General features: G+C 51.8%; 1 protein-coding gene and 1 non-coding gene across 5 annotated transcripts; one reads left to right on the forward strand and one right to left on the reverse strand.

The window, feature by feature from the left end:
* Positions 1 to 5,122: 5,122 nt before the first annotated feature.
* Positions 5,123 to 23,605, reverse strand: Dedd2 (death effector domain containing 2). 4 transcript variants are annotated; one of them, NR_197299.1, is given in 6 exon segments: positions 5,123 to 9,136; positions 10,955 to 11,037; positions 16,235 to 16,387; positions 21,261 to 21,383; positions 22,528 to 22,758; positions 23,525 to 23,605. NR_197299.1 is itself a non-coding variant. In NM_001432582.1 (5 exon segments), coding segments are annotated over 4 exon segments (996 nt in total). In that variant the 5' UTR covers positions 22,856 to 22,894; positions 23,525 to 23,605; the 3' UTR covers positions 5,123 to 8,744.
* Positions 19,355 to 19,461, forward strand: LOC120100137 (U6 spliceosomal RNA). The gene has a single exon (XR_015656271.1). It is a non-coding gene; the product is annotated as a U6 spliceosomal RNA (small nuclear RNA).
* Positions 23,606 to 24,453: the final 848 nt, after the last annotated feature.

Raw genomic sequence — 24,453 nt, forward strand, 5'->3', positions numbered from 1 at the left:
AGAAAAGTGACGAGAGGGGTGGCTAAGAAGTTCAAGTAAGGGGTTGGGGATTTGGCTCAGTGGTAGAGCGCTTGCCCAGCAACCGCAAGGCCCTGGTTTCGGTCCCCAGCTCCGAAAAAAAGAAAAGAAAAAAAAAAAAAAAAAAAAAGAAGTTCAAGTAAACATTTGCTTCCGTTTATTTTACTCCCTGGACCAGAGGACCTGTCCGTGCTGCTAAGTGAGGCAGAAAGCTGTGGGAATGAGGGAGCATGAACTGGTCATTTCCATTTCCCCAACCCCCCTCCTCAGGGTCTCACCATGGGCCAACCTCCAATCCATGTGGGTAGCATCATATGGATAGCATCTTTTTTTTTTTTTTTTTTTTCCGGAGCTGGGGACCAAACCCAGGGCCTTGCGCTTGCTAGGCAAGCGCTCTACCACTGAGCTAAATCCCCAACCCCATGGATAGCATCTTATGGGCTCCCTTGACTTGTTTTTTAAAATGAGGTTTTAAATATATGTGCATGAGTGTTTTGCCCCCATGTGCGTCCGTGTGCTACAGGCATGCCTGTAGAAGTCAGAAGGTGTTTGAGCCCCTGGAACTAAACTGTAGATGGTTGTGAGGCACAGCTTCCTGTGCTGAGAACTGAAGCTGTGTCCTCTGGAAGAGCAGCCTGGTCCTTTAACTGCTCGGCCATCTTTTCAGCCCTTACCCATTTCATGGTAATGGAGATTGAATTTTCATATTCTATACAAGTGCTCTGTTGCTGAGCCACACCCCCAGCAACTGGGATATTCTAGGCAGGGGCTCTACCACTGAGCCATGCCCCCTCAGCCCCTCACTAGGGGATTCTAGGCAGGGGCTCTACCACTGAGCCACGCCCCCAGCCCCTCACTGGGGGATTCTAGGCAGGGCTCTACCACTGAGCCACGCCCCCAGCCCCTCACTGGGGGATTCTAGGCAGGGCTCTACCACTGAGCCACGCCCCCAGCCCCTCACTGGGGGATTCTAGGCAGGGGCTCTACCACTGAGCCACACCCCCAGCCCCTCATATCCCAGTCTTCCTTACACTTTGTAATTTGTGTGTGCACACCCACTGGAAGTTGACTTTGGAGGGTTCGTCAATCACTCTTCACAGCATTTTGGGGTTTTTTGTTTTTGTTTTTTAAGATTTGTTTATTTATTATATATAAGTACACTGTCGCTGTCTTCAGACACACCAGAAGAGGGCATCAGATCTCATTACAGATGGTTCTGAGCCACCATGTGGTTGCTGGGATTTGAATTCAGGACCTCTGGAAGCACAGTCAGTGCTTTTATCTACTGAGCCATCTCTCCAGCCCTCACGGCATTTTAAAGCCGAGGTCTCTCACTGAATCTGGAGCTCGTCTGCTTGGCTAGACTGACTAACCAGCAAGTCCTGGGATCTACCAATCTCTGCCTCTCCAGAAACTGGGATTGCAAACAAGTCTCCCGCTTTTGACACGATGCTAAGGTCTCGAGGAGCTTGTATGCCAAGCACTTTACAGACAACTGTCTCCCAGCCCCTTGCTTCTATTTTGAGACAAGGTTTCATCATGTAGTGCAGACAGGCTTTGACTTCTCAAGCCTCCTGCCTCACTGCCCAAGAAGCCTGGCGCCACCCCTCTAACATTTCCATCTTAGCATCCAATTAGGTTTTCCTTGAGAAGCGCCAGCAAGGCCTTAAAGCAGGAAGAGTGTGATTTTCAAGCATCCCTCCTACTCCCAGCTCTGCTCAGTCCCTCGGCTCTGATGGTAACTGTGTGGTGCCTTCCACAGCCCCACCTCCTCCAGGCAGGCTCATGGGTTCCAGTGATAGCATTTCATGCACCGTCCTGCCAGTCAGACTTAAGGGCAGTGTGGTCAGTTTCCTGTGGTCCTACCCTCCCTCCAGGTTCCCTCAACCATGTCCGCACCTCTGTCAACAGTTCCTTCATTAAATTATCTTTGCAAGTCAAGTCCAGCTGTGGTCCCTTCTGTTGCTGGGGTTCTGACTATACAGAGGGTTAGTGAGAGAGATCAAAAGGTTTGCCAGAAGACGGTAGCTGTGTGGGGGAGAGAAGCCAGAGGGATCTGGCCCACTGGTACACAACAGAAGGATCATGAGAGGAACTGTCACAGATGTGACATCTAGGAAGACCTGTCAAGTGGAGATGGCAGATGCTAGGATCAGAGATTGGGATATTGAAGTTGGAAGACATGTTAGACTGTATAGCATTGGGATCAAACTCAGGAATTTGGGGTCGGTGAGAAGGCTTGGCAGGTGCTTGCTGACAAGTCCAATTACCTAAGTTTGATTTCCAGGACACACACACACACACACACACACACACACACACACACACGCGCGCACGGCAGGAGTGAGTGAACTTTTACAAGTTGTCTATAGACTTCTACATGTACACTGTGGCATTCATATACACATCCACACAATGCAACACACACACACGCACAAACAAATGTGACTTTTAAATTTTAGGGACTGGAACGATGGTTCAGCAGTTAGAGTACTTTCTGCTTGGTGTCAGCACCTCATGACAGCTCGAAACTATCCAGAACTACAGTTCTAGGGGAACCAATGCCAGAGGCCCCTTCTGAACTCTGTGGACTTCTGCACATATGTGGTGCCCTCACATACACTCAGGCATACACACATACATAAAATAAAAATTAAATATTAAATATTAAGAAAATAGCTGGGCAGTGGTGGCACTGAGCCTTTAGTTCTAGCACTCAGTAGGCAGAGGCAGGTGGGTCTCTAAATTTGAGGCCAGCCTGGTCTACAGAGTGAGTTTCAGGTCAGCCAGGGCTACACAGAAAAAAACCTATCTCAAAAGAGAAAGAGAGAGAGAGAGAGGGAGAGAGGAAGAAGGAGGAGGAAGAAGAGGAGGAGGAAGAAGAGAAAAAAGAGGAAGAAAAGAAGATGAAGAGGAGGAAGAACAGGAGGAAGAAAACCAAATATTTTTTTAAATCTTTTAAATTTTTGAAAGTTTTTTTTACTGTATGTACATGGGTGTTTTGTCTACATGTAAACCACATGTATACCTGATTCCTACAGAGGCTGGCCACCCTTGAAATCAAAGTGACAGTCATGAACTGCCTTGTGTGTGATAAGGCTCGAATCTGTGTCCTCTGGGAGAGTAGTCAGTATTCTCAACGCTGAGACCAAAGTCCAGTCCCAAACCCCAGAATATCTATGTGGCCCTGGGTCCTTGGACACACTCAGCAAGCATTCTATCAGCAAGCGACATTCACGCCCCTAAGAATTTAAATTTGGCACTCGGACAATCCTGCTTGTCACTTCACTGTGTCATTCAGACAAGTGGCCTCGCCTGTGTGTGTCTCATACAGCTTAAATGATGAGGGAATTAATGCCAGCCTTGCAGGTTTGTGTGAGGGATAAATGCACGCAAAGCCCTTGGCACAGTGCCTGGCACACGGTGTAAGTATGCAGGAAATGTCCCTTTGTCTGTTGTACACTTCCAGGTAATGAATGACTCAGTCCAAGGTGTGGTCCAGGGAGTGGATGGCTGAGGTGAGACAGAGGCTAGTCAACAGATGAGGGGGAAAGAGAATGTGACGCTGTGTAACAAGAAAAATAGGTCATCACAGGGCGGTCGAGTGTGCAGCAGGGTGCACAGGCTGGGGTGGAGGGGAGTGTGGGATGTATGCCTGCTCTGCCCACTTCACTCCCTCACACTCTCGACTCAAGCACAAGCAGAAACCTGGTTGGTGAGATGGCTTCGTGCTTACCAGACAAGTGTGTTAACTCTGAGTACAATGCCAGGCACCTACATTATAGGTAGAGAGAACAGACTCCTCAAAGTTGTCCTCTGGTCTTCTCAAGTGCACTGTGCACACGTGACCAAATATAAAACAGACCCTCTCTGTCTCTCTCTCTCCGTCTCTCCCTCTCCTTCCCCTCCCCCAAAATATACTTTAATTAAAGAGTAAGTAGAAATTAAACCAGGCAATAGTGGCACACACACACACACACACACACACACACACACACACACACACAAGTTGAGCAGTCAAGAAATGGAAGAAGGGCTGGACTTCAGGGCCAGTCTGGGCTACATAAGACTCAGACTGCTGCGCCCTACCTACTCCCCCTGAAAAAGGACAGGCAGAAACCAGCTGGGCATGGTAGCACACTTGTAATCCCCGTACTGGGTAAAACTAAGGCAGGCAGACAATGATAGCAGGCCAGCCTGGACTACAGAACAAAACCCTATCAGGAAAGGAGGAGGCTGGAAAGATGGCTCAACAGCTAAGCTCTTGTCTTTTGAGGCTGTTCTTGCAGAGGACCAGAGTCTTGTTCCCAGGAGCCACTTGGGTAGGTCACAAACTCCTGAGACTCTAGATCTAGGGAATTCAATGTCCTTTTCTGGCCTCCAAACACATGTACACACACACACACACACACACACACACACACACACACACACACACCTTAAATAATGCAAAATATTTTCTTAGAAGAGCAGAAATTAGTCACAGGAGAGAAGAAAAGTAAGTCAGAATGATCCCACTACACACCCAACAGATGAGCAAATGAACACATCTAACAATAGCAAGAACTGGTGAGAAAGAAGCAGGGAATGGCAGCGTTGGTGACAATGTATCTGTATATCCACTTTAAGGGAAAGGTTCCAAAGAGAAAACAATGTAGCAGGCAGAAAAAGATGCTCACTGTAGGGGCTGAGAGATGGCTCATGGATTAAGAGCACTGGCTGCTCTTCCAGAGGTCCTGAGTTCAATCCCAGCACCCACATGGTGGCTGATAATGTGTTAAATCACTGTGTCTGTGGGAGCCTACTCAGGATTATGGGGTGCTGGGTTCAGATGGTATCTACCAAAGCCGAGTCTATTCATAACCATGACCAGCAATTCTACCTCGAGGGAGATCCCAGTGGGAAAGAAGGATGCGTTCACACACCATCAAGTAAACGAATACGCTTGACAATGTTCATAGCAGCTTCAAATGGGGACAACTCAAAATACCCACCCAGCACATGAACTAGCAGTGTATCCACAAACTGGGATAACACATAGCAATACAAACACACTGACTCCCTCGCAGCATAGCAGTGAGCAAAATAAGACACGACACAAGACATATGAAAAATAAAAATATATTGTACCAGCCAGCTGTGGTGTGCCGTGCCCTTAATCCCAGCACTCAGGAGGCAGAGACAGGTGGATCTCTGAGTTTGTCTGAGGCCAGCCTGGTCTACATAGGGAGTTGCAGGTTAGCCAGGGCTACATAGTGAACAGAAAAGCTAGTAGGGGCCTTCTGAAGAGATGGCTTGCTTTTTCTTTTCCTTCTTCCTGACATGGGTTACACAAGAGATTTACATTACAGGTACTGTCTTCTGTACTCTTCCCAATGTTGTATTTCATAACTCAAATGTTACTCAGTGATGTGGTAGTTTTTTGTTTTTTTTTTTTTTTCTGTCACTGTTGCTTTTGAGGCAGGGTCTCCAGGAAACCAGGCTGGCCTCAAACTTGCTGTATTTGAGGATGACCTTAGACTCCTGATCCTCCTGCTTTTTCCTCCAAGCTTGGGGGGTTAAGAGCCATGTACTGTGTTGGACCTAGTAGTGTTAGTAACAGGCCATAAGTCTCCATTCACTAGCCTTTGGGCGTCTCCAACTGCTGTCATAGCTGGCTGGTCACTCTGGCCTGTGAGTCCCAGGGTGCCAGTCTGGGGTATCAACAAAGAAAACAGGGTCTCTTCTAGAGCCCAACCTGGGATCCCCTCAGGTCTTCAGTTCTGCCCAGCTACATGGAGGTTTCATGGAACAGTTGCTGTCAAGCTCCATGTGCACTAGGGCCACCTCAGTCACTTTTTGTTATCGTTCCAAGGGCTCTCATCCATCTCTGACAGTTCTCTGATCCCCCATACAGAAGGTGGAGGCAGGTAGACTACAGACGTCTCCTTTGTTGTCTAGTCACTTTACATCTAATTCAGGATATTCCGAGGCCTTGGTAAGGACCATTCTACCCCTCAACCCCGACATACTGGGATCATTCTGGGGAACTCCTCATCCCAGGGCCAGCCCTCGGCTTTGTTCCTTTGTGGAGTGATGGGCCACTATCCTTAAGTCCCAACAGGGTCCTATCTCCAGAGCTAAGACCCCGTCTGCATTCTGCCCCCCAAAATCCTGATTCTGGACTTTTGAAGCTCTTGAGCTGTCTTCATGGTCCTGGTGTATTTGGAGATCCTCTAGACCGCTTTTGTATTCAAAACTCTCTGACAAGCCCAGGAGGGACCCATGGTAAGGTTTCAGGTGTGACAGGGCAACACCTCAGGCCCGTGCCACTGTAGACTTCTGGGAAGACACTCCACCTGCACAGGTCCCTTCCCTCCAACCTAAGTTAACTTCCTCCTGGTGTACATGATAGTGAGAGCTGATGGGGTGAGGTGGGGGTAGGGTGGAGAAAACAGGCAGGAGAGGCCTCCAGAATATGTTGGGGGAACCGTCAGAGAGAGGACTGGAGAGAACTGGCCTGGAGTGGGAAACCTGCCCAGTCAGAAGCCTCAGACGGTAGCTGAGGGAAAAGGAGAGCTTCCTCAAGGCTTGAACAGAGCCAGACCTGGGCTAAGGACAGTGGCAGCTTCACCTCCAGGTACACTTAAAACTCACACAGGGGAGAGCCTCAAAGCTAAACTCTGGTGGGAAAACCTAAGGGTGTGGTGGCGCACACCTTTAGACCCAGAGCTCTGGAGCAGGAGGCAGTCGGACCTCTGAGGTCAGCCTGGTACACATTGTGTTTCAGGGCTACAGGGTGAGACCCAGTTCTCAAACTAACAAAAGAGCCTGTGCTCTTCCTGGGTCAGACAGGGAAGGGCTACTTAAGCAAGCTTCACCACTGGTCCAGCCCACCTGCAACTACTCATCCCCCAGGGCGTTCTCTTCGCTGAGCCCACGCAGTGCAGTACTGTCAGACCACCTAGTAGAAATTTGCCCCAGACTGTAAAAGCAGGCTCTGAGGACACGGAGGACCATGGGACCCGCCTCCACTCCTTGACAGAATTCAGCCCCTACATCTGCCATTTTCTTCCCTGTCTGCCAACCTTTAGGGGTCCAGGAAGGGCGCTTAGGCCTTCTTGCCCCACTAAAGGGCAGCCCTTGGAATCTCTACCCCCACCCCCATCTCTCCAGTCCTTCCCTAAGGTGGAAGACTTGATTTTGGGTAAAGAGCACTCTTGAGCCTTTGCCTTCCAAGGGGAGAAGGTAGCCGCGTGCTCCCCTTAGGCCGCACAGTGGCAAGTAGTGCTTTAACTCTGGACCCTGAAACCCAGGCCAGAGCGCGAGGGTTGGGAGCCCCAGGGGAAGCAATTGCAGGCTGAGAATCCCTGGTTGTCTCCTCTCCTTTCCTGTTTCCCATTCTGGTTCCAACAGTTTTGGAAACAATCAGTTCCTCTCACTGAGAGGGCTAAAACTCCCAGCATCCTCTTCCAGAGGACCGGGGTTCAGATCTGAGCTGCCATGTCAGACAGCGCACAACTTCTGGAGACTTGAGTTCCCTTGGAGGGGGGAGGGGACGACTCACGACTCGGGCATTCACGGGCACTACACTCAAGTGCACGTGCCCCGTGCCCCCTCCCCCCATCTGACCAATTGAAAATGGCTGGAGGAACGGCTCAGTCGTTAAGATCGCTGTCTGCACTTCCAGAGGACCCAGCACCCTCACAGTGACTTGACTGCTTCTCTCTAGATCCAGTGCATGTAACACCACCTTCAGGCCTCCTTGGAGGCCAGAACACATGTGGTGCACAGAAGCACATGTGAGCAGAACACCTGTACACATGAAACAAGATTTCCCCCCATGAACACACAGACTTCAACAGAGCACACATGTGCAGGCTGGGGGTCCACGATGCTGAGGTTAATGGTTAAGGGAAACGAGGCCCAAGGAATGGAGATGCCCGAGGCAGATGTGACTGGCAGACGAGTTAGCATCATGCTCTTCTCCAGCCTTTCCCCTCGTCGACCAACAAAGGTACCGGAGAGCCTCGACGCCCACCTGTGCCCTTTCCAGGGCAGGTTTATTGGCACAGTTTGTGAAACATCTTCCCATCAGCCTGAGTCCTCACCTCCCTTCACGAGGTGGCTGGGTCTGGTCCTAGCTCTGTACGAAGCAGCTGCCTTTGACCTGATGTGGCCTCAAAGCCCACATGGGATAGTCTCTGTTAAAGGGCCCAAAGGCAAGTCTGTCTAGTTCCAGGGAGCAGGGGAAGGTGACGAGAGTTGGATATCTGTGTGTGCCTCAGGCAGAGCCCTGGTTGGTGATGAATGGGCAAGGTGTGCAAGCCCCATGGGCACCCCTGCTCCAGAGCCCACTGCTGTGGCTGAAACCCACGTGGGGACAGTAAATCTGAGATCCTGAGAAAGTAGCATTAGGCTAAAGTGTGTGGGGTCAGACAGCATCAGCCCAGGGTGACAGACATGATGTGCAGGGGGCTATGCCTCCCTACTTCAGGGCTCTGTGACCCTGGGTCCCCAAGGCTGAGGGAATCCACCTGGGAGTGGGGAATTTGGGATGGAAGCAGCTAGAAGTGGTTTATGCCTCAAAGCCCACATCATAGGAGAGGCTATCATGGAACCTGCAGTCCTGACGAAGTCCTGATGCAGTCCTTGTGCGGCTGAATCACAGTCATCTGGGGGCAAGATGGTCGCCTTTCGGGTGGCCTGGAGACTTGGAGGTGGGGTCAGTCCTGCCAGATCCAGGATCAAGAAGCCTCTGTCCCACGCCGCCCCTCTTCCTCCTCCATCAGCAACAGGCGGCGCCGGCCAGCCTCATAGTCAGCCTCGTCCACACTGACCAGCAAGCGGACAGCCTCTCGGCCTACAGCCTCCCGCAAGGCCTCAGTCAGGAACACGCCCCGAAGAGCCTGCAGCAGGGCACCGCTCAGATAGTCACCCCAGAAGGCGTCCAGATAGGAGAGCTCTGAAAATTTGATGTCACACACCACAGAGCCCAGGTCTCTTGACCGCAGCACAGCAGTGGCCTGTCCAAACACATCCAGCTGCCGGGCCAATGCCTGAGGTCTCCGGGACGCCACGCCCTGCTCCAAGGCTGGTCCATGCTCGCAGTACTCTGCCCGAACCCGGAGCCGGATGTCTGCAGGAGAAGGAGGGGCTCATCAGCAGGAACCTCATTTCCCCTCCCCTTGCCCCAAAACCCCTTCCCACAGCCACACCGAGGAAGTCCTGTCACCTCCTCCTCCCTGCTACTTCCGATGTACAGCATCCCCTCCAATCTCAACTCCTTGCTGCTCCCTTAATCATAAGGCAGGCTCCTCCATCCAGTTCAACACCGCCTCTCACCACTCAGGGTTATTCCCTCCCCAGTTCCTACAGCCCTTTGTTCCGATGCTCAGTTCCCAGTGAGGCCCACTCAGATCCAACCACCACTCTCACTCTCCGGCAGCTCCCCAGCTCCCCAAGCCCAGCTTGGTTTTCCCCAAGGTACTTGTCATCTTCTAACCTACTCCAGCAGCAGCAGCAGCAGCAGAATCCCAAGTTCCCCCAGTAGCAACACCCTGAAGGCCTTTGAAGGCATAAGAACTTGGTATTTGTGTCTGTGAATGAACCAACACATAAGCCAAGGGACCTGGTTTCCGGCAGCCAGCCTCATACCCACCTCTCACACAGAGAGACTCTCAGATCAAACACAGCCCATCCTCCAAGCTCAAGGGTGCTAGGGGCCTCAGCAAAGCCCAGGAGACCAGGCTCTGCTGAGCGTACAGTATTCTAGGACAGCAGGGTGAGTCTAAGGCTGCTAAGTGCTACCGGGTCACCCAGGGAAGAGAATGAAGCCCACACAGGGTCGAATGCAGAGGGAAAGATCCCTGAGTTCATCACGTATCAGGAAGAAACCATCAAGACCAGCAGGCACCACCATCAGACTAGCAGGCACCACCATCAGACTAGCAGGCCCCACCACTGGTTCTCAATTTCCCTTAAACACTTTAAGGTAAGTTCCTGTCATTTAACCTCTACTTGCATCTGCCCAAAGGAGGTAGCAGCTCTGTTCAGGGGACAAAGATGGTCCTCTAAGAGTCACTGAGAGCATGGGTTTGGGCTTGTCACCTCTCTACTGGGGCATGGTTGTGCTAGGTCCAGATATATGTAGGAACCAGAGCAGCCAACACTTCTATAACACCAACAACCGCCAAACATCCCAGACTCCAGTGTGAGTGACAGAGCTCAAGCCACAAACAACCCTCTGAGGCAGGACCCTGTAACCCCATTACAGCTCTGAAGCAGAGTCCAAGGTCACACAGCCTGGCAGGGCCTCTGGGCCAGACAGCAGTACCCCTGGGCAAATCAGAGCCTTTGTAAACAGCTAGACCAGGACGTAGCCCCTGCCTGAAGGGCTGGTAATGAGAATATAACAAAGACAGAGGGGACAGGGAGCACTGAGCCAGCAAGGAGGCTGCAACTCAGGGGGTGTTCCTGAACCGCAGTGGCCAAAGACAGCTGTGACTGACCCTGGGCATGTCCCAGCCCTGAAGTCGGGAGCCACCTTCAACCCAAAAGAAAACCGGAGCCCTGAGTAGATGGGTCTACCACAGTGGGCGCCCGTCACCTTTCACAGCCATCCACAGAGAGCAAAAAGTAGAAGGAAGGGCCTCGAACCCCAGACGACTTCTTACCACACTCACTTCCTCCTCCTCCCCCAAAGCCTTCCTCTTTCTACCTTGAGGGGAACCCCATCCTGTCCACTGGAGGCCCAAAGAACTCAGCCCAGAGGGGTCGGCCGCAGCTCCCAGGGCTGCTCGAGGACCCAGCCACCTTCATCCTAAGCCAGACAAGCCCTCTGGGCTCCCATCCTTCCCAACTGAGGGTGGGTACCATGCGAGTGGGGGAATCAGAAGCTGCCCAAGGCCACACAGGGCTGGGCAGAGGCAGAGGCAGCTGGTGGGGTCCCACACACCTCAAAGCGAGTCCCAGCTCTGCCACACTCTGGCTGTGGGGCCTCAAGCATGTGACCTCACCTCTCTGAGCCTGTTTCCCCATCTGAAAAACACAAACAAGAGGTCCCTGCTACACGGTAGTCACGAGGATTAAATGAAGCAACTGGTACAGTGCCAAGGTCAGGGGCTCACAGCACATGAAGGCCACAGAATCAGGAACTGTGATTTCAAAACCCACCTCTCTCCCCACGTGACCCCTACTCTCCACTGGGTCCCTAAGTCAATCTCCTTCTTTACCAACTCTCCCAACCACCACCCCACCTTTCCACGCTCTGCCTTCCCTCACACCCTCACAGAATGGTCTGCGCACCTCCTCTGCCCAGAACAGAACCAACTGACCCAAAGCGCTGCAGAAGGCACCCATGTCCAGCCCGGCCAGGCCTTCCTGACCCTCTCCCACAGCACACAGAACTGACCAGCAAGCATCCATCTACTCAGAGTGCTTGCCGAGGGAAGGTGGAAGAGACACCCAGCAGTCTCTCACCAGGTATTTACATCGGGGATGAAGAAGGGCATGCCACAGGTGGGCAGGGGTGAGCTGCCCAGTATTAACACTCTCCTCCCAGGCCGGGCCCACCCCTGGGGGCTTTTCCTGTCCTACCCCATCTAATTCTAAGGGTCCCCTCATCACTGCCATTTACAGAGGAGGAAACACTCCACCTACCAGCGCACAGTCCACCTCTGACCTGGAAAAGGATCACAGGAAAGGGAAGGACAAGAGGCTCTAACAATGAGCTCCGCCCACCACAGTTCCACCCTGGCCCTGAATCACCTGCTCACCACACAACCTCTCCTTTACCCTGAGCCCGCATGAACAGGTGATACTTGCGTGGACTGTCTTCCAGCTGCCCCGGACGGACGCATGAACCTTGCCCTGAGCCCTTTGATCATGCTACAGCTTTACGAGGCGATACTGAGGCTCCTTTTTGTGGATGAGGAAACTGAGGCCCAGAGGCTGAATCACTGAGCTACACCATTCCAGAATTCTATCCCAGGTGCCCGGCTCTTTTCAGAGCCCAAGTTCTTCACTGTCGAACCCTGTCCGCTGCCGCTCACACGAGCACATACAAACACGAAATCAGAAGGCACTCTAAGGCCAGGAGGGAAGACAACAGGCGGGGACTTTCAGTTAGGGTTCCGTTCTAGGAAATGCACTTGAAGTGAAGTGTGAGGAGTACACTGGATTAGCCAGGAAGACCAGAGAAGTGGGAAGGGTGCTGTGTCTGGGAGAAAAGAGCTTAGGGCAGTCGCCAGCCAAGGGGACAGTGCTGCTAGAAGGCGGCAGAAGGTCACTGGCAGAGGGGTTGGGAGGTCTGGTCTCATTTAACAGCAAAGCATCTGCTGTGGACATCTGGAGGTAACCACACCTCTCCATAACTCAGTGATCTCTGGTGAGCACCGAGGCCCAAAGCATGAGTGATGTGAGGACAAGGCCACCCGACTCAGGTCAATCACCATAGCTGCTGGGCGACAGTGGCAAGCTGGCATGAGCCAGGACAAGACAGCCAGGACACTCAGAAGGAAAGACAGGCAGAGAGAGAGAAGGGCGGGCCCGGCTCAGGCTGCCTACAGCTCTGTTTTGGTAGAGCTGAGGATATGCAGCTACCCAACGGGCTCTGCCTTCCTAAAAAAGGGAAGCTGTGTCTGCTTCCTACACATATGGACCTGAGCACTGCCCTGTTCCCATCTCACTTTGGGGACAGAAAAAAATGCAGACGCGAGAGGGACTTCTCAAGTGGGCATCAGGTTGATGGAGGGAGCAGGTTCCAACTGGAGGCTCACGTTGGTGTTACGGTGGTGAGCATAGCTGCCTTCCAACTGGAGTCTCTGAGAGCCCTGGGATGAACCTCCCTTGGCCTTCCTGGGTGGGCGTGCTGAGGGCTCTCACAGCACTCAAGATCCCAGCCCAAGTGGCCTCCGGGGAAATATACACCACAGTAAGGGCCAACCTGGATAAAGGTCCATCTGGAGTCAACAGTGGGCTCCCGCTCCAGCTGCCTGGCTCTGTGCCAGCCAGTCTCGTCTTTTCCTAACTCTATCACCTGAACTAGACTAGAGAGGCTGCCCCTAAGCTTCAGAGAGTGTTTAGTGGCCATTGCCTCCTGATGACTGAACCACTGAGGCCCAGGAAAAGAGCCTGAAAACTTCAATCAGCAGAGTGCTGACATATGCCTGCAATCCTGACAATGTGGGCAGCTGAGGCAGGAAGACTGTCACAAGTTCAAGTCCAGCCTGCTATCCTGTCTAAACACTTTTTTGAAAAGGACATTACATCTATCTATGAAATAAGACAACTGAGATAACTGTAAAACAACACGGCACACGGAGATGACATCAGTCACCACGACAACTGGTATCAAAGGGCCCAGGGTTATCAGGTCATTCCTTCTGCTATTATGTAATTTTCACTACAAAGTTGTAACCTGGGCATGGTAGTACAAAACGCCTGAAGACAAAGGCAGTTGAGTTCAAGTCCAACCTTGGCTAGGTACCAAGTTCTAGGTCAGTTTGGGCCACATGAGAGACACTGTCTCAGAAAAGCCCCCTCCGGTCCCCCTGCTGCACCCACAAAATGATGTGGAGCCAGACGATAACTCCTGCTCAGGAGGCAGAGGCAGGGGGATCTCCAGAAGTTTAAAACCAATTTAGGTACAGAGCAAATCTCAGGCTAGCCAAAGCCCCAGAGCAGGACCCTGTTCTTGCCTGGCCTCCCCTAAGCAGTCTCTCCCATAGCTCCACCAACCCATCACGGCCTCTGAGCCTCCAGAGACCACACGGGCACATGCGCACTGAGATGCTTCCTGCCCCAGCTGAAACCTCTGACTTGGCTTTCCTCATACCAGAAAACAGCTCACTGAGAACAGTGGCCCCTGAAGGCTCTCTGTAGACACAACAAGTCTGTTTCCTGCCAAACTCTGGTACTGGGGACTTCCTCCCCTTGCCCTTAAACACATTCACACCATGGTGAACACGGGCCCTACTTCAATAGTTGTCTTGAAAAGTAGAGGTCAGTAACACGCCCAGCATTGCCCACTGGATGGCCTTGAGGTGTGCAGACTCAGGGCCCTGTGTCCAAACCTAGGGCCCCCAAGGGTTTCTTCTTATACCCTCAAGGGCTTGGTAGTGGGGTCTGTCTCTCAGTGGGGTCAAGCATTTTGGGTTTGTAGGAGCAAGAGTAGCCCTGTCTTTCCTTTGTCGGACCAGAAAAGATCACTGCCTTGTTAAAGAAGTCATCCCTACTTTTCTGAGGGAAAATGAGGGCCCAAGTAGGGAGAGCCTTGGCTGGCCACACCCCGCCTGGTGACTCAGCAGTCAGACTGGCAGTTCATGGTCCTTCAAGTACCAGCCACACCTTGGCTAACAACCTCCTGGCCTCAGGGAAGACACTTGAAGCCTGGATGCTCCCCAGTCTGCCCAGGCCCTCAGGGCAGTGACTCCCTAACTTACCCAGCCAGCCAGATGACTGGTAATTGCCTGACTCCCCGCACCCGGCAGCCACCCCCTCAGTCAGCAGCGCCTTGTGAGGCCAGGGGCTGGCTATGCTGCCGGTTGTACCCAGCACAGGTATCTGCCATCTCATCTCTGAAATGGGCAACACCCACTGCCTGGGAGGCCACACAGGCAATGGGAGGGGCAGGTGTATGCAAACTGTGCTTGCTTGTACAAGAGAAGAGGAGGCACCCCCCACCCCTGGCCAAGGCCTCCGTGCATCCTATAGACTCAGAGGAGCCCAGTACCTCCTTCTGCCCTATCTGCCCCCTAACCTCCAGCTTCTAGGAGCCCCTTTGCTGTGCCAGTTGCTCGACTGACAGCATGCCACTGAGGGCTCCTGCAGCTCCTGGCTGCCATCGTGACACCTCCATCAGGGTGTCCCTGCAGGCCCCCCAGGCTTTGTGCTAGCTGAGATCACATGACACCTTGGTACTGTGAGTTATTTACTTCACACACTATCACGTAAACTCCTGGGGGCTGGGGAAGGCAGGGACTTCCCTACCTGGTCTCACTTGTGTCCTCAACACCTACAGTGCCTGATAAAGAGATGCTCCAAAGGGAAGAATTATATGAAATGGTAAGTGGACCATTCTGGGGCTCTGCAGCCCCAGAACCACCAGTCCAGCGAAGCCTCTGCTTCCAGCACTTGACCCCGCTGGACACTCTCCACAGAGGTCACGTGGGGACCCCCGCCCAGCTCCTCTGCAGCACCCCTACACCCACTGACTGTCGTGTCAGCCTGGCTACCATGTCCCTTATCCAAGCTCCCACAGCCTACAGACTCTGGAGTCTGAGACCGTACCAGAGTCCCTTTGTGTCCCCAGGTCTACCTGTTCCCCAGGGACAGAAGGACCAGCGATGGCTGTCAGACCCAATCCCCCAGCCCACCCCCCAGAACACAGCGCAATATCTCATGGGCAAAGACTCATCACCAGAGACAAGGATGGTGGTTACATGTCTACATAATTTAGCACTAGGGAGGCTGAGGCAAGAGGATTCCAAGGTCAAGGCCAGCTTTGTGACTATATATTGAGTACCAGACAAGCCTGGGTCACACAATAAAAACCTCCACCAAAACACACACACACACACACACACACACACACACACACACACACCGCAAAAAAGAAAGAAACTGGAAGCATGGGCAGAGACCCTCACTCCAGCCAGGTTGCAGCCGCCCAGCATCCAGCTACGGTCCGGCTGGCTTCCCTACCAGCCCTTGGCAGTGCCCATTATGGTCTCCGCTCCAATGGATTGTCACCCGACTGCAAGGTCAGCTCTACAGCGACACAGTTTCCCTGCACAGACCTCACCCGGCACGTGTCCCAGCCAGGCACTATGGTTGACTGTCTCTTCTGACAGCAGCAGCTCTAGGCAGGAGCACTGGCATCTTCCTGTACAGATGCAGGACATGACCCCATCCCCCACCCCTGTCACCTGCCCGAGGCTGGCAGTTCTTTAAATGCCACAGCTGAAGGGGAGAGAGAGGTGGTGACGCTCGCCTTTAAATCCCAGCACTTTGGAAGCAAAAGCAAGTGGAACTCTGTAAATTCAAGGCCAGCCTGGTCTTCTACAGAGTGAGTTCCAGGACAGCCAGGAATACAAAGTGAGACCCTTTCTTGAAAAAACGAAAACAAAAGGAACAAAAGCCAAGGGTAAGACCTAAGGAATGTGGTGTGGCTCACCCTCCAGCCCCTTGGTCCACCATGGGCACTATAGCATTCTCAAGGCCCTCGGGTACGTACCACAGGTCACCTTGCCTTCTGAGGACGACCTGCCCGGCTCCTGTTGCTGCTGTTGCTGCTGCTGCGAGGCTGCCAGGCCCGCTCTCCGCCGCTGCCTGGCACCACTGCTAGGGCGGCCCTGACTCCGACGCTGCCGCTTGGTTGGTGGGGAGCCTAGGAGACAAAGAGGCAGCTCAGGACCAGGAAGGAAGAATGCCAAGGTGGGTGCTTGGGAGAAGGTCTTAGTGCAGTGAGCCTTGTGGGGGGGGGGGGGCTTCTAAAAGAGGAGCCACTCACTCCATCCATAAGAGTGAGTGTGCATACACCACACAGTACACCCTCGTGGGTCTGACCCCAGAGGACAGCGACGCATTCACGAAGGAGACAGGCTTGACAACTGCCACCAGGGTATGGTGGCACACACCTGTAATTCCAGCACTTGGGGTACAAGCAGGAAGATAAGGAGTTCAAGGCCAGACCAGCTCTAAGAGATCCTGCCATAACTCCTTATCCCCTGGTTCATTCAATCTCTGTGGGTGTGTGTGTGTGGGGGGGGGGAGACAGACAGACAGACATCGGCACGTGCACACCCACACATATGCACAGTGGCTCAGTGGGTAAAGGTACATTCTACCAGGCCTAAGAACCTGTATTTGATCTCTGGGATGCTTTGTTTTTTAAAAAGATAAAATGGACAACATAAGAATGCAACAGTCGGGCTGGGGATTTAGCTCAGTGGTAGAGCGCTTACCTAGGAAGCGCAAGGCCCTGGGTTCGGTCCCCAGCTCCGGAAAAAAAGAACCAAAAAAAAAAAAAAAAAAAAAAGAATGCAACAGTCTATCAGGGAGGAAAAATTTCCATGTAAACTGTTGAACCCAGTAAGGAAGCAGGAGCCAGGCAGAGTCCCCCGCGCCTGCATTCTCTACACTCAGGAGAAACAAACAATCCCAGGCTAGGCTGCTCTACACAGCAACCTTGCCTTAGAACAGAAATACAGAGAGTCTGGAGACGAAATAAATGTGTAGAGTTTGCAACACTTTGTCTAAGAGAGGAAACCTGAACTCTCCTGACATTTGTTACTTTTGCTGGAAGCCCTGAAAGGACACATTAGAAAGAACTGAAACGGCTGCTTAAAATGCTTTCAGTTTTGCTTTTCCGGTCATGTAACTGTTTTATACACTTCAAGACGTAAACTGAGGGGAAGCGGAGGGTAAAGTCGGGAGGGTAAAGTCAAAAGGCACAAATGAACTCAGTGCACACATGATTGGTAACACCAGTATTCTGATAAAGAAGTAGGGCGGGTACCTTAGAATAGGGTTCTCAACCATCAGATGTCACACGACCCTTTCCCATGGGTCACCTAAGACCATCTGAAAACACAGACTCCACATTACCATTCATAACAGCAGCAAAATTACAGTTACAAAGTTGCAACTTTTAAGGTTGGGAGTCACTACAACACAAGCACTAGGAAAGTTAAGAACCATTGCCTTAGAACATTTGTGACTGCAAACTAGGCTGGATTTAACCAAATACATACAAGAACAAATACATACCACACATCTTTAATCTCAGCGTTTGAGGCAGAGGCAGGTGGATATCTACGAGTTCAAGGCCAGTGTGGTCTACATAGTGAGTTTCAGGCAAGCCAGAGCTACCTAGTAAGACCCTTTCTCAAAGGTTCTTACACACACATATACACACACACACACGCACACACGTGCACACACACTCCAGCAGTAAGATTTTAAAGAAAAGCAGAGCTGGAAAAATTTACAAAAGCTGGAAAAAAAAACAACTGTAACAAAATACAGTTTACAACACTGCAGGAGAGGAAATCGGAACACTCCAGAACACTCCTTACATGTCTCTTCTGTTGCAAGCCCTGAAAGAATACATTAGGAACAAATGAGTCTCTACTGATAAAATGTGGTGTTGCCTCACTACTGTTGTAAAACAAAGGAAGGAAATCTATCTCAGAACCAATAGCCAAGACTCCTTATAACAGAAAACAGTCAGCAGTTAGCCTGCACATTGCTCTTAAGCCAAACCTGAGTTCAGCTCCCAGCATGCCCACCTAAGGGGGCTCACAAGTGTGGTAGGTAACTCCAGCTCCTGGGGGTGTTGGGGAGGGGATCTGACACCTTCTTCTGGATTCCCTGGGGATGAGCACCTAAGTTATAAACCCAAACACACACATACTTAAGAGTAAACTTAAGAACATCAACCTCCTGAATGCCCAGGGGAATGCAGGCCCTAGAGAGCCATCAAACCCGGCTCTTGAGAACTCTCTCTCAAAAGCAGGCATCCGATTTCCCCGTTCAGCCCAGAGAAGCTGGTGCCCTACACACCCAGTGTCAGATATTTGGTGTCTTAAGTATCGAGGTCCCTAACAGAAAGAAGCCAGGCACCTTGACAAGCAGATGACTTTGGGTGAGTGTGGGACACTCTGGAGCATCGTAAAGCACAAAGCAGGCCAAGAGTGAAGCTTAAGTCCAAAGGACAGAGTCTTAGCAATCCAAAGCTTGGTAAGAATGACAGACTATTACAAAGTAAACAGTTAAGTAGCTATACAGTGATACTTGGAAGTAAAGAAGGGAGGGGAGATGAGGAAAGAACTCCACCTCAGGCACAGAACAAAGGGGTGGGGGTGGGGTGACTCACGCCTGTAATTCCCACACTTGGGAGGCAGAGACAGGTGGGTCTTGTGAGTTTCAGGCCAGCCAGGGCTACTTAAGATACTCTGTTGTTAAATTAGAAAGAAAAAAAGGAGCTGTAGACCAAACAGCTCAACTGTAACGCTCTGGCCTCAGGGGACACCGCCTGGTGAAAGAAGCCCTTGCTGAGCTTGCTCGAAGCCCTAGGTTTAATGTCTAGTACCTTAGGAACAGAGAAATAATGAAAACCAACAACAACAAAAAACACATTTTAGGAGCTGGAGAGATGGCTCAGTGGTTAAGAGCACTCACTGCTCTTCCAGAGGTCCTGAGTTCAATTCCCAGCAACCACATGGTGGCTCACAACCACCTGTAACGGGATCCGATGCCCTCTTCTGGTGTGTCTGAAGAGAGTCGCAGTGTAGTCACATAAATTAAATAAATAAATCTTAAAAAAACAAAAACAACAAAAAAAAAAAAACCCGTGCTCGCTTCGGCAGCACATATACTAAAATTGGAACGATACAGAGAAGATTAGCATGGCCTCTGCGCAAGGATGACACGCAAATTCGTGAAGCGTTCCATATTTAAAAAACAAACAAACAAACAAGAAAACCCACGTTTTAAAAATTACTTTGTTCCAGTCTCATGGCACAAGCCGGATTCCAGCTACTACATAAGGCTGAAGCAAGAGGACACAGGCAACTGAGAACCTGTTTAAACTTGCCCATTCATTCATACACACACACACACACACACATCACATACCAATACACCCACCCCCCCAAAGGAGTCTCTTCCCGATGTATAAATCTGGCCAATGTGACCATAAATGCTTCACTGCACTTCCCTATTCATGGTGAAAATGTCAGCACAGGCAAGGTGTTCATGGTAGATATCTGGATGCTATGGGGGGAGAGAGGGACAAGTGACAGGATACACCATCATGTAACGCCGTCACATGACAACCAGAAGCAGTCAGAATGCTGCACACACTAATCAGCCCTGTAGGGTAGACAAAACCAGAGGAGTCTGGGCTGGAGAGGAGGGCTGTGAACGCAGTTGTGGTTTGGTGGTATAGAAGCAGTCGGTACACAGGAGGCCCAGCCCCACACAGAGGGAGCAAGGTGGGTCTGTCTGTCAAGAAAGAAGTTTCTACTCTACAGAGATCACAGAGATAAAAAGTCCTGAATGCCAGTAGGCATAGGGGCTCACGTCTCTAATTCCAATCCTGGAGAGGGGAAAGTCGGGGGATTACCTCTAGGTCAGTGGTTTTCAATGTTCCTAATGCTGAGACCATTTAACATGGTTCCTCGTGCTGTGGTGACCCCAACCATAGAATTATTTTTGTTGCTACTTCGTAACTAATTTTGCTGCTGTTATGAATCATAATGTAAATGTCTGTGTGTTGTGGTTGGTCTTAGGCCACCCCATCACGCGGTCTTGATCCACGGGTTGAGAACCACTGCTCTAGTTAGAGGTGAGTCTGGGGTACAAGGTGAGTTCCAGGTCAGAATGAGCTACAGAATGAGATTCCACCTCAAAAGAGTAATAATTATTATCTTTAAACTGCATGCACAACGAACAATATAAACAGACTCTGAAACCCCACAGACCTTAAGAAGTCTGAAAGTGGACCATGAGGAGATCAGAGAACTAATATCCATTTTCTTAGGGGTGATAATGGTCTTCAAAGGGTAGAGGGACATCTCATTCTCAAATTGTGCTAGCTAATTCAGAGGCAGATCTAATAATATCTGTAATTTACTACCAAAGGGCTCAACGAAAACCTCAGAATTACACACACACACACACACACACAGCACAAGTCACAGAAGGTTAGCCATCCCTGAATCCAAGTGAAGGCGTTCTCTGTACTATCTTTTTTTTAAAAAAGACTCATTGATTTATATGTGTATATGGATGTTTTGTCTGCATGGCTGTCTTCATACCAGAAAAGGGCATTGGGCATAAATAGTTGTGAGTCTTCATGTGGGTGCTGGGAATCGAACCCTTGACCTCTGGAAGAGCAGCCAGTGCCCTTAACCACTGAGCCATCTCTCCAGGCCTTTGCTGCTATCTTTTAACTTCTCCAGGTGTTTGAAATTTTATGTAATTAAAAATCAGGGATTTGTGTGTGTGACTACACTGAGTAGAATACAGTAATTTAACAAGTTGAAGAAGGCATCCACCGTAAACTACATCCAGCCACAACTGCCGGGTCATAGGCCATAACGTGATGCTACCTGAGTGAGTCCTTGTGACCCAGCCCTGTTGCTTCAGGACACACACTTCACAATTATAAACACAGGCACACTACAAAACACGACAACCCTTCAGGCCACTTCCTTGATGGACCAGGATGCAGGTTAGTCACAGTGTCGACTCACCTGTGTCCCACTGACTCTGAGGAGAATGGGAAGAACTGCTCGCCCGTCGCCGACACCGGCCACTGTCCTCTGTCCTCTTGGAAGACGAGCTGGAATTGCCATAGCTGTATCGCTCAGGGGACACTGGGGGAAGGAGAACAGAAGAAGCTTTCACAGCTTCCTTACCTCCCAGCCCAGCATCCTAGAAGAATGCCTGGACCACAGGGTGCCTGACCCAGTCACTCAGAGGTCACACCCAAATACCCACGCCTCCTCAAGCACCTCCCAGGACAGAGTACTCATGGGACTGCCCAACCCGTGCCAACAGCTCCAGCTGCCAAGGTTACTCTTTCAGTAGCCCAGGTCCCTGCAATAGCCCCTGACACCCCCCCACACCCCAAGCTCACTCTGGAGCCCCCACGATATATAAGTAGGCCTTTCTGCTTCTAGAGTCTGACACTCAAGACAGTATTTTTCCAAAACCAGACAGCCTTATCCCTACAGATGGCCATCTATCTGCTCACACAAATCCCACAAGCTTATTTTGGGACAGGAAAACTCATAAGCCCCCTGCCCCCAACTCTGCACTGTATCTCTCAAGAAAGAAGCCAACAGCCTAACCTACAGACAGGCTCCTGGCCTACAGACAGGCTCCTGGTAACCTGACCCCTCCCAGCTCCTCCCTTTTTACCGAAGAATCAAGAGCCTCAACCCTGGAGACAGGCCAGTCAGGTTTGAATCCTTGGTACATATGTTAGGTGTGTGATCCATCTTCAGCCCTCCCTTCCTCCCTCCCCCTTCCCCTCCAGGCCCCATTTCAAACGCCATCTTCTTAGGAAAAAGTATCCCTTCCTTGTTACCCAATTTAAGGTTACCTCCCCTCATTCTGGAGTACTCTACCCCTCTCAGTCTAGGGCCATATCTAAAGCTAAGTTCCTTATTTACTATGGACTCCTCCACTAATGCAAGTTTTATAGAGTTGACATCTTGGCTGTCATTTCTCTGCGGCCTCACATACAGCAAGGTACTCAGTACTCTGAACCTGTTGTTTTCCCTGGAGGCGAGTAAGAGAGGGCTGGCAGGTGACAGTTCATATGAAAGGCTTACCTCTGCCTAGCATAAAAAGTTCCACAAACAGTGGCCACAAGTCATTACTGATATGGCCGAATCCCACAAGCTTACTCCTACCTAAGCCATGTCCTCTCACTTTTGGGTTTCTCGCTGTGGAATAGGGGAGACTGGAATCCTTATCATTGCACTACAGGAGCCCAGAGGGAGCAAACCCTACCTGGCCGGCGCCGCTTGCGAGCCAGATGTGGCAGTAGGTCGTGACGGGCTAGCACGCGCAGAAGTTGGCTCAGCAGCCGCAGGTTGCTCTCGTCGCACTGCCCGCGGCGTTCCAGCTCCAGAAGCAGCTCCAGGCCGCTGCGGGCGCGGGCCAGGCCGCCGGGGGCGCCGGGGGCCTCATCCAGCAGGAAGGCCAGGAGCTCCAGTTCGCACTCGGTCAGCTGCCCGCCCACTACCTCGAACATACGGTGAAGCGACAGCATGCCGTAGTAATCCAAACACTCATCCTCCTCCCAGCTCGGGGCCGGGGTCGACCCGGACAACGCCATTCCCAGGGGAGGGGTGCGGAACAAGCTCAGAACCAGGGCCTAGAACCCACACGGCGGGGAGGAGGTCGTGGTCAGCGACACAGTGGCCCAAAGACCACAGAGGCCAGCGCGTGGGCACCGCGAGGTGTCTCCGGGCAGAGTCGCCCCCAAACCCTCAACGGTCTCAGCCTCTCTCCCTCCCACGGACAGGAATGGTATCGCCCGAGATCCCATAGTAACAGGTCGAGACGCTAGACCCCACCGGTCCACCGACTAGTCGGGAGGGCCAAGCCCAGATGCCCCTCTCTGGGTAATACGTTCCGAACTTGCCACCGACTGACCTAGGCGATCAGCTGGAATGAGCTACATGGCCCATTGCAGGGCACCTTGTCCACTGCCCGGTGACTTTGGGTGGCAAATGTCCGGACGTAGCCCTTGGGTTCTGTCCACTATTATCTTCCAGCTAGCTCCTACATCCCATCCAAGTGATACCTTTCAGAAGTGACCCTCCGCCCCCTGCTAGTGAAACCGACCAAGACAACCCTGAGCGACACACAGGTGGTACTGTCTGAACCCGACCCCTCTCCCTGGAAGGGCGATCGGTCCTGCTCTCATCCCTGCTCTCACCCCAGCACCCAAGTGGTTCCAGCTACCCTCCATCAGTCGCCATTAGGCCTCTCTGATCCTCACCAGATTCCAGCGTCCGATGACTTCTGGGCGACGGCCGCAGCCACTTGTTTTGGATCTTTCTGGCACCTTCTCTATTATTACGCCTGCGTCACCTCGCTCCTCCTCTTTCGCCCAACTCGCGCAGGTGCGACCGCCACGCCCCTACTGCGCAAGCGCAGAATGAGACCGCCAAAGCCCCACCCCTTTCAGGACTCCTGATCCGCCCCTAACCTAAGCGTCAGGACGCGCCCGTGCTGCGCTTGCGCAGGGGCAAGTTCTCGCTGTGTCTTGCTCTTGATGGTGATTTGATGCTCGGTGTGTGTACCCTGAATCTCATGACACGACCTGATGGAATTACTCATGGCCCCACAGACTACATCTTCCTCCTGATCTCGACCTAAACACCCACGTGACCAGTGCCACCAGCTGCCAGCACAAAGTAAACCAGTCACGAGGGTCCCGACTCCCAGGGGCGCTCAAGGCTCTTAATCAGGACTTGTAATACAGTACACCCCATTCTTAGGTCGCAACCAGGAACTACAACTCAATTCTGCTGTCTCAGATCCTATATGGAAATTCTTACTCATACAGCTCCCCAGTCGCAATTTATAAATTCTCCAGTCGCAGAATGATACATCTTCCCAAATCACCCCTCTGTGCCCATTCAAAAGACGTCCATCAGCACCTCCTATCGTAGACCCCCACACCCACGGTTAGAACAGCCTTTCTACAATCGCTTCTGTGCCCTCCTGAGTCTTGGAGCCACCTAGATGCTCCCCCAACCTGCACTTATGAGAGCAATCCTGTCACAGAAGTGGAGGCTAGGGTGTCTTCATGTCCCCTACACGAGGCCTTGAGCGTGACGGTCGCTCCTCCTCCCCACTTAGGTGATTCAAAGTCAGGGCCAGCACGTGCCTGAGACAGGTCTCTTCTAGGACTGGTTTCCGCCC

The sequence above is a fragment of the Rattus norvegicus genome, chromosome 1 (genome assembly GCF_021556685.1).
Source record: "Rattus norvegicus strain SHRSP/BbbUtx chromosome 1, alternate assembly SHRSP_T2T, whole genome shotgun sequence".
NCBI classification, from domain to species: Eukaryota; Metazoa; Chordata; class Mammalia; order Rodentia; family Muridae; genus Rattus; species Rattus norvegicus.